A 9,689-nucleotide genomic window follows, 5' to 3' on the forward strand; every position below is an offset into this window, starting at 1 on the left:
TTCTAGGAGTTTTATTTTACTTTTTCCGTTGTTGCTATTTTATTCAGTATGACTTTTGTTTCCTTCAGATTGGTCATGTTCTTTCTTTTAGAAATCAATAAAAATTTGTTCTATTTGGTTCATTGATTTCAATTTATTTCAGCACAATCTATTGTATGAACTCTACTCGTACAACAAATTCATAAAACTTGCAATTGTAGGAAATGGCCGGTAGACCCCCAAGACAAAACCGCAACCCGCGTTACGCTAATGCCAACCGTGAAGGCGGACAGGAGAACGAGCAAGGGAATGGACCCCCGCCTGCAGTCAACTTAAGCCAAGCTGATCTTATGGCCATAGCCACCATTGTGGCGACAACACTGCAAGGATTGGGAAACCAGAACGCCAATCAGCCACCACCACCTCCACCACCTAATGGAATTAGGTTCCACTATGAATCGCTTCGCAAGAACAGGTGTCCAACCTTCAGTGGAGTTGCAGACCATGAAGTTAGCCAGAGTTGGGTGAAAAGTGTAGAGACGCAGTTGCGACTATTAGAAGTTCCCGAGGCACTGAAAGTGGACGTGACTGTGCCGTTCCTGGAAGATAAAGCAGGAAAATGGTGGGAAGCAATCTCGCCAGCCATGAAAGCTGCAGGACCAATGACTTGGCAGCGATTTCGAGAAGCCTTTCTAGAACAGTATTATCCAGCCGAGGTCAGACTGCAGAAACTGAGTGAGTTTGAAAACTTCACTCAAACTCCGGATATGTCGGTTGTGGAATACACCTCCCAGTTTAATGCCCTTGGATCTTATGCTCCGGCAATCATGGCGGACGAAGTTTTGAAATTGCACCGTTTTAAAACGGGATTGAACAGCAGGATCCAATCAGCCCTAGCAGTCTACCAACCCGCGGATTTTTCAGATCTAATGGGTGCAGCTATCCGAGCTGAAACTGACATCCGGCGCAGGGAGAAGGAATTTAAGAACAAAAGGCCCATGAATAATCAGTCCTCACGTAGCAATCAGACTTTCAAGAAGCCTAACCAGTCCGGTGGACCATCTAAAGGGCCTTCGCCTACCTCAAGCTACCAGGATATTAAGTCTTGCCCAACTTGTCACTTACGACACCTGGGAGAATGCCGTAGAAACAGTGGTGTATGCTTCGGATGTGGGAAAGCAGGACACCGAATTGTCGAATGCCCTACTGCCGCCAACCAAGCCGCCGGGCCCAATAAGGGAACTGGGCCAAATTCAGGAGCTAACCCCAACAAGCAAAAGGAAAGCAAGCCTAACGCCAGGGTCTTTGCTATGACTCAAATAGAAGCCGACGACGCCAATGAAGTCATGTCAAGTACCATCCTAATTCAAAAAGTGTTTGCGTATGAGTTATTTGATTGTGGTGCTACGCATTCTTTTGTATCTAAGAGATTGGCTAAGAAACTAGGACTCAAGCCTGAATTATTAGCCGAATCTTTTCGAATAGCCACACGTAAAAATAAGGCCATCGAAACTCACGAGATTCACAGGGACTGTTTAATCAGTATCGGTAATCAGACTTTCAGTGCAGACTTGATACAATTAGTTATGGCCGACTTCGACATCATTCTAGGAATGGATTGGTTAGCTAGAAACAATGCAATAGTGGACTGTAAAAGGAAAAAAGTTAAGCTCCGAACCCCAAATTAGGAAGAGATCGTGTATCATGGTAAATCCAAGGAACGGAAATCACTTCTTTCCGCTTCCCAAGCATGGAAGGCCATGAAATCCGGAGAAGATATCTACCTGGCCATGATCAGTGAAGTACAAGGAGAAGTCGAACTGAAGATAGAAGACATCCCAGTAGTATGCGAATTCCCGGATGTTTTTCCAGAAGAACTCCCAGGGATAGTCCCGGACCGCGAAGTTGAGTTTGAAATTAATCTGGTCCCTGGTGCAGCACCAATTTCGAAAGCGCCTTACAGGATGGCGCCAGCTGAACTCAAGGAGTTAAAGGAACAAATCCAAGAATTGCTGGACAAAATGCAAGTGCGACCCAGTGTGTCACCATGGGGAGCACCAGTACTCTTCGTAAAGAAGAAAGATGGGAGTATGAGATTGTGCTTCGACTATAGAGAACTGAACAAGATCACCATCAAGAACAAGTACCCCCTCCCGAGGATTGACGACCTATTTGATCAGCTTAAGGGAGCCGCAGTATTTTCTAAACTGGATCTAAGGACATGATACAACCAACTGAAGGTCAGGGCTGAAGGTATCCCCAAAACAGCCTTTCGAACAAGATATGGGCATTATAAGTTCACAGTGATGCCGTTTGGGTTGACCAACGCGCCTGCAGCCTTCATGGACCTAATGAATAGAGTGTTTAAACCGTTCCTGGATCAGTTCATAGTGGTATTTATTGACGACATCCTCGTCTATTCCTCAAATGAGAAAGATCACGAAGAGTATCTCCGCATTGCACTTCAGACTTTAAGAGAGAAGGAACTCTATGCTAAGTTTAAGAAATGTGAGTTCTGGCTAAATAGTGTATCCTTTTTAGGGCACGTGATCTCTGAAGCAGGAGTATCAGTGGATCCCAGGAAAGTGGAAGCAATTACAGAGTGGCCAAAACCTAAGAACGCCACCGACATCAGAAGCTTCCTTGGACTGGCAGGTTATTACAGAAAGTTTGTCGAAGGGTTTTCTTCGATTGCCATACCATTGACTAAACTCACTCAGAAGAATTCCAAGTTAGTCTGGGACGAAGGTTGCGAGAAGAGTTTTTAGACATTAAAAGAGAAGCTCGCATCCACGCCAGTACTAATCTTACCCACTGAAGTTAAGGAATTCACCATCTACAGCGACGCATCTAAGGAAGGTTTGGGATGCGTACTCATGCAAAAGGGAAGAGTAATATCCTACGCATCAAGGAAGTTGAAACCGCACGAGCATAACTACCCTACGCATGATCTGGAGCTAGCAGCAGTTGTCTTTGCCTTAAAAATTTGGAGGCACTATCTCTACGGTGCCAAGTGTGAAATTTTTACAGATCACCGGAGTCTCAAGTACCTGTTCACCCGAAAAGAACTGAACAAGAGGCAAAGGCGGTGGATCGAACTGTTGAAGGATTATGATCTGACTATCAGTTACCATCCGGGTAAAGCGAACAAGGTGGCCGATGCTCTGAGTCGGAAAGTGAGAGCAAGATTACTCTGGCCTCTCTCTCCGCGAGACCATGCATGCAAGAGACCGTCAAGTTAAACCAGGATCGAAACCCTGAGCTAAAGAAACTTAAGGAACAAGTCGAAAGCGGGAAGTCTCAAGATCTACAAATTGATGACAAAGGAGTCCTGTGGATGAAAGGACGACTATGTGTACCAGACAGCGATAACCTTCGCCAAGAAATACTGTCAGAAGCACACAAGTCCAAATTTTCAGTCCATCCAGGGAGTACAAAAATATACAGGGACCTTAAGATGAATTTTTGGCGAAATGGAATGAAAAGAGACGTGGCAGAATTTGTTCTAAATGCCAAGTGTGTCAACAAGTCAAAGCAGAGCACCAGCGACCCGTAGGATTATTGCAACCGTTGGAGATACCTAAGTGGAAGTGGGAACATATCTCCATGGACTTTGTGGTGGGGTTACCAAGGTCGAGGTAAGGTCAAGACGGAATATGGGTAATTGTAGATAGACTTACAAAATCTGCACACTTCCTACCCGTCCGTATGAACTATAATCTGGACAAGTTGGGTACACTGTATATGAACAATATTGTACGACTTCATGGAGTACCAGTGAGCATCCTGTCTGACAGAGACCCAAGGTTCGTCTCACGTTTTTGGAAGAGCTTTCAGGGGGCCATGAGAACTAAAGTGACTCTTAGTACGGCCTATCACCCACAAACCGATGGCCAAACCGAGAGAACAATTCAAACCTTGGAAGACATGCTGCGAGCCTGCGCCCTAGAATTCAGTAGCAATTGGAGCAATCATCTACCATTGATCGAGTTTGCTTATAATAACAGCTATCACAGCAGTATTGGGATGGCTCCATACGAAGCCCTGTATGGGAGGAAATGCTGATCACCCTTATATTGGGATGAAGTGGGAGAAAAAGCAATAGTAGGACCCGAGCTCGTACATATAACAATAGACAAGGTTACCGTAGATCAAGAAAAACTCAAGGCAGCCCAAGATCGACAAAAGAGTTGGGCAGATCTGAAGAGAAGGCCAGTGGAATTCAACGTTGGCGAGAAGGCCTACGTAAAAGTGTCGCCTATGAAAGGAGTTGTCCGATTCAGTAAAGCTGGGAAGCTAAACCCCCGTTATGTAGGACCCTTTGAGATTTTGGAAAAGGTGGGCACACTAGCATACAGATTGGCCCTGCCACCAAGCATGTCTAGAATTCACAACGTTTTCCACGTGTCCCAACTACGGAAATACATCTCGGACCCAAGCCACGTGTTGGAAGCAGAACCGCTCATGATCGAAAGCGACTTGGGAGAAGAGCTGAAGTACGAAGAAGTTCCCATCAGGATCGTGGACGCCAAAGACCAGGTACTAAGGCGGCGAATCATTCCCTACGTGAAAGTGCAATGGTCTAACCACACGGAAAGAGAAGCCACGTGGTAGCTAGAAGAAAGGATGAGAGACCAATACCCGTACCTCTTCTTAGATCAAGCCAACCCAAGTTTCGAGGACGAAACTTCCCATAAGGAGGGAGGGATGTAAAAGCCGGGATTTTGTACAATCATGATCATATCAGATTAATAATTTGATTATACTAGGATGATTTAATCTTGGATGTTGATATTATTATTCAGAATATAAGATTTCTTTTGATGTCATCTAAGCCGTGTAGATAATTTTATCGTGTGCGCAGAATTTTGAAGCTCGAAATTTATATGGTATTATTTATCATGCAACTTGAACTTTTGGGAGGATAAATCTATCTCCATCCAAGAATTTATTAAGGAATTTCGAAAATAAGCACCTAAAAGATCTAAGATTTGAGTTGAGATGGAGATACCGGGATAAAAGATCGAGAATGAGATAATAAAATCACTAGGATTTGAATTAATCAGTGTATATATTTATCCATGTGAATTTCGAAATTTAGGGGGATGGAAGATTTGGAATTCAGTTATCACCCAAATCACGGATAGATATATCACGATTCGAGATAAAAGATTTAAGTCAGATTTCAACACGATATCACTCGATCCCGATAGCAGCCAACCCATATAAATAGGTTGGCCCTATAACTCGAAAATCACACCTAAACTATCACTCAAAATTTCGAGACTCTCCTCTAGCCTCCCTAGGAATTTTCGAGCACAACGAGGCGCTGCCATCGTCCAGCCGTCGGAACAGGAATTTCGAAAATTCCAGTGCAGGAAACCCCCTCTCTTTCACGGTTTTTTTTCATCAAGAATTCAAGGTAAGTGGGCAAATTTTAAAATTCTTAAATTTTCGGTTATGTGTTTTCTTTTTAAAGAAAAATTCGATCGAACACCGTCTACGTTTTTTCTAAATCTTGGTACTTTCAATTTCATGGTAGACGTTTTCCGCAAATTTATTTTTTTCAGTTGTAAAGACTTTGGTTTTTGAGATTATGATTAATAAACTGGTATTTCGGTTTATACTATGTTACGAGGCTGGTTGTTTTCAATTGTGTGATTGTTAAACGACGCCGGTGTCAAATCCCGAGTTTCGAGGAGTGACATTTAAGTGGTATCAGAGCTGCCGGTTCATAATCCGAGTGGGAAAAATCGATTAAAAAAAAAAGAAGGAAAATTTTCGGGAAATTCTGGCGAACGGCGTCTACGCGTGCCGCCGCGTTTCCTCCGATTCCGGCCGCTTCCGGTACTTTTTCTTCGATCGGCGACCAGTTCCTAGAACCGCCTCGATGAGACGAACACAAGCCCTCAAACAATTTCAGGTTTCGCTTTCGGGTGCAACCGGAATTTCGGATCTACGATGGGGCGTCCGAAACCCTAACGCCGAATCTTATTTCGTCCACTTACCCTACCAATCCAACTCCGATTTTCAATTCCTTTTACCCAAACATTATAATACCCATGGGTAACTTTTCCCAATAATCAACTTTGAGATCGGATCAACCAATCGGAAACGCCCAATTTCAAGTGAGTTTATCGAGTTTGAGCGAGTTCCGGCCAAATTAGGTAGTTTTCCGACCGGTTCTTTCCGTGCCACCACCGGTTCCGTGATCCTGACCCCTTCGCCGACACACGCCTTTGCGTCGACCATACTCCGGCGAGTCAACCCGGCGAGTCAACTCGGCCGATTCAACGAGTCAACCCGCCAGCATACACCCTCCCGACACGTGTCTATCTTAAAACTTTCCATTTCTGGAAATTTTCGAAAATTTTTAATTTTCAATATCTTACCCTATTCTGATATTTTATTCTGTCATATTGATGATATTCTGAGCACTTTCCTTTTTATTTTCTTTCAGGAAATGTCTCTCCGATTCCGCAGTCGTGCCCAGGCTGCCATCCACATGAAGCAGCTTGCCATTGATAATCAGTCGCGCTTGATAAAGCGCCTTAGAGCCAAACTAGGTGAGAGAAGATGGGAGAATGCGATCTTAGCCACAGAAAAAGAGGTAATACGAACCCAACTTAACAACGCAATCTATCAAGGAGAGTTGGTAAGAGGAGATAACATGGATTTGAGGGATGGCATAGAGCACGGCTTGTATCGAGAGAAAAAGATGCAAGAAGAGATCGACCGATACCGTACATAATTGGAGGAAGAAAACAGCAAAGTGCCAGGAACAAGAAGCGACTAGAGAATTTAAGTGAGGCTATAAGCAGCATTGCAAGGGTGAACCAGCATCTGGCTCATCAGGGTGAAGCGCTGAAGAACAAGATCAAGCAGAATAAGAGGGATTACGAACTGCGCCACCAACTTACCATTGATATGTTGGACGAGGCAGAGGCAGACGTTCAGGGGTGGAAGACACAAGTGGCCCAGCTTAATACAGAGAAGGCCAAGCTCACTCATATGGTAGAGCTACTTCAGGAAGGAGAGCCGGAGGAGGAGCCGGAAGAGGAAGAGCCCATAGAGATTGAGGAGCCGATAGCAGCCACTGGGGATGGAGAGATAGAGGATCAGGCTAGGATATCTTAGTGAATTTGTTCTAGGAGTTTTATTTTACTTTTTCCGTTGTTGCTATTTTATTCAGTACGACTTTTGTTTCCTTCAGATTGGTCATGTTCTTTCTTTTAGAAATCAATAAAAATTTGTTCTATTTGGTTCATTGATTTCAATTTATTTCAGCACAATCTATTGTATGAACTCTACTCGTACAACAAATTCTTAAAACTTGCAATTGTAGGAAATGGCTGGTAGACCCTCAAGACAAAACCGCAACCCCCGTTACGCTAATGCCAACCGTGAAGGCGGACAAGAGAACGAGCAAGGGAATGGACCCCCGCCTGTAGTCAACTTAAGCCAAGCTGATCTTATGGCCATAGCCACCATTGTGGCGACAACACTGCAAGGATTGGGAAACCAGAACGCCAATCAGCCACCACCACCTCCACTACCTAATGGAATTAGGTTCCACTATGAATCGCTTTGCAAGAACAGGTGTCCAACCTTCAGTGGAGCTGCAGACCCTGAAGTTAGCCAGAGTTGGCTGAAAAGTGTAGAGACGCAGCTGCGACTATTAGAAGTTCCCGAGGCACTGAAAGTGGACGTGACTGTGCCGTTCCTGGAAGATAAAGTAGGAAAATGGTGGGAAGCAATCTTGCCAGCCATGACAGCTGCAGGACCAATGACTTGGCAGCGATTTCGAGAAGCCTTTCTGAAACAGTATTATCCAGCCGAGGTCAGACTGCAGAAACTGAGTGAGTTTGAAAACTTCACTCAAACTCCGGATATGTCGGTTGTGGAATACACCTCCCAGTTTAATGCCCTTGGATCTTATGCTCCGGCAATCATGGCGGACGAAGTTTTGAAATTGCACCGTTTTAAAAAGGGATTGAACAGCAGGATCCAATCAGCCCTAGCAGTCTACCAACCCGCAAATTTTTCAGATCTAATGGGTGCAGCTATCCGAGCTGAAACTGACATCCAGCGCAAGGAGAAGGAATTTAAGAACAAAAGGCCCATGAATAGTCAGTCCTCACGTAGCAATCAGACTTTCAAGAAGCCTAACCAGTCCGGTGGACCATCTAAAGGACCTTCGCCTACCTCAAGCTACCAGGATATTAAGTCTTGCCCAACTTGTCACTTACGACACCTGGGAGAATGCCGAAGAAACAGTGGTGTATGCTTCGGATGTGGGAAAGCGGGACACCGAATTGCCGAATGCCCTACTGCCGCCAACCAAGCCGCCGGGCCCAATAAGGGAACTGGGCCAAATTCAGGAGCTAACCCCAACAAGCCAAAGGAAAGCAAGCCTAACGCCAGGGTCTTTGTTATGACTCAAGAAGAAGCCGACGACGCTAATGAAGTCATGTCAGGTACCATCCTAATTCAAAAAGTGCCTGCGTATGCGTTATTTGATTGTGGTGCTACGCATTCTTTTGTATCTAAGAGATTGGCTAAGAAACTAGGACTTAAGCCTGAATTATTAGCCAAACCTTTTCGAATAGCCACACGTAAAAATAAGGCCATCGAAACTCACGAGATTCACAGGGACTGTTTAATCAGTATCGGTAATCAGACTTTCAGTGCAGACTTGATACAATTAGTTATGGCCGACTTCGACATCATTCTAGGAATGGATTGGTTAGCCAGAAACAATGCAATAGTGGACTGTAAAAGGAAAAGAGTTAAGCTCCGAACCCCAAATTAGGAAGAGATCGTGTATCATGGTAAATCCAAGGAACGGAAATCACTTCTTTCAGCTTCCCAAGCATGGAAGGCCATGAAATCCGGAGAAGATATCTACCTGGCCATGATCAGCGAAGTACAAGGAGAAGTCGAACTGAAGATAGAAGACATCCCAGTAGTATGCGAATTCCCGGATGTTTTTCCAGAAGAACTCCCAGGGATAGTCCCGGACCGCGAAGTTGAGTTCGAAATTAATCTGGTCCCTGGTGCAGCACCAATTTCGAAAGCGCCTTACAGGATGGCGCCAGCTGAACTCAAGGAGTTAAAGGAACAACTCCAAGAATTGCTGGACAAAAAGCAAGTGCGATCGAGTGTGTCATTATGGGGAGCACCAGTACTCTTCGTAAAGAAGAAAGATAGGAGTATGAGATTGTGCATCGACTATAGAGAACTGAACAAGATCACCATCAAGAACAAGTACCCCCTTCCGAGGATTGACGACCTATTTGATCAGCTTAAGGGAGCCGCAGTATTTTCTAAACTGGATCTAAGGACATGATACAACCAACTGAAGGTCAGGGCTGAAGATATCCCCAAAACAGCCTTTCGGACAAGATATGGGCATTTTAAGTTAACAGTGATGCCGTTTGGGTTGACCAACGCGCCTGCAGCCTTCATGGACCTAATGAATAGAGTGTTCAAACCGTTCCTGGATCAGTTCATAGTGGTATTTATTGACGACATCCTCGTCTATTCCTCAAATGAGAAAGATCACGAAGTGTATCTCCGCATTGCACTTCATACTTTAAGAGAGAAGGAACTCTATGCTAAGTTTAAGAAATGTGAGTTCTGGCTAAACAGTGTATCCTTTTTAGGGCACGTGATCTCTGAAGCAGGAGTATCAGTGGATCCCAGGAAAG

General features: G+C 44.6%; 2 protein-coding genes across 2 annotated transcripts; both read left to right on the forward strand.

Annotated features, from left to right (window-relative positions):
• Positions 1–203: 203 nt before the first annotated feature.
• Positions 204–1,667, forward strand: LOC142538592 (uncharacterized). Its single transcript, XM_075643901.1, has one exon. The coding sequence runs from the start codon at positions 204–206 to the stop codon at positions 1,665–1,667; it is 1,464 nt and encodes a 487-aa protein (XP_075500016.1).
• A 5,660-nt stretch (positions 1,668–7,327) lies between these two features.
• Positions 7,328–8,791, forward strand: LOC142538593 (uncharacterized). The gene has a single exon (XM_075643903.1). The coding sequence runs from the start codon at positions 7,328–7,330 to the stop codon at positions 8,789–8,791; it is 1,464 nt and encodes a 487-aa protein (XP_075500018.1).
• Positions 8,792–9,689: the final 898 nt, after the last annotated feature.

This window comes from Primulina tabacum, chromosome 3 (genome assembly GCF_025594145.1).
Source record: "Primulina tabacum isolate GXHZ01 chromosome 3, ASM2559414v2, whole genome shotgun sequence".
Classification (NCBI taxonomy): domain Eukaryota; kingdom Viridiplantae; phylum Streptophyta; class Magnoliopsida; order Lamiales; family Gesneriaceae; genus Primulina; species Primulina tabacum.

What these genes read in the sequence shown, in the direction of transcription:
- LOC142538592 (XM_075643901.1), top strand. Translation starts at nt 204, where the DNA reads ATGGCCGGTAGACCCCCAAGACAAAACCGCAACCCGCGTTACGCTAAT.
- LOC142538593 (XM_075643903.1), top strand. Translation starts at nt 7,328, where the DNA reads ATGGCTGGTAGACCCTCAAGACAAAACCGCAACCCCCGTTACGCTAAT.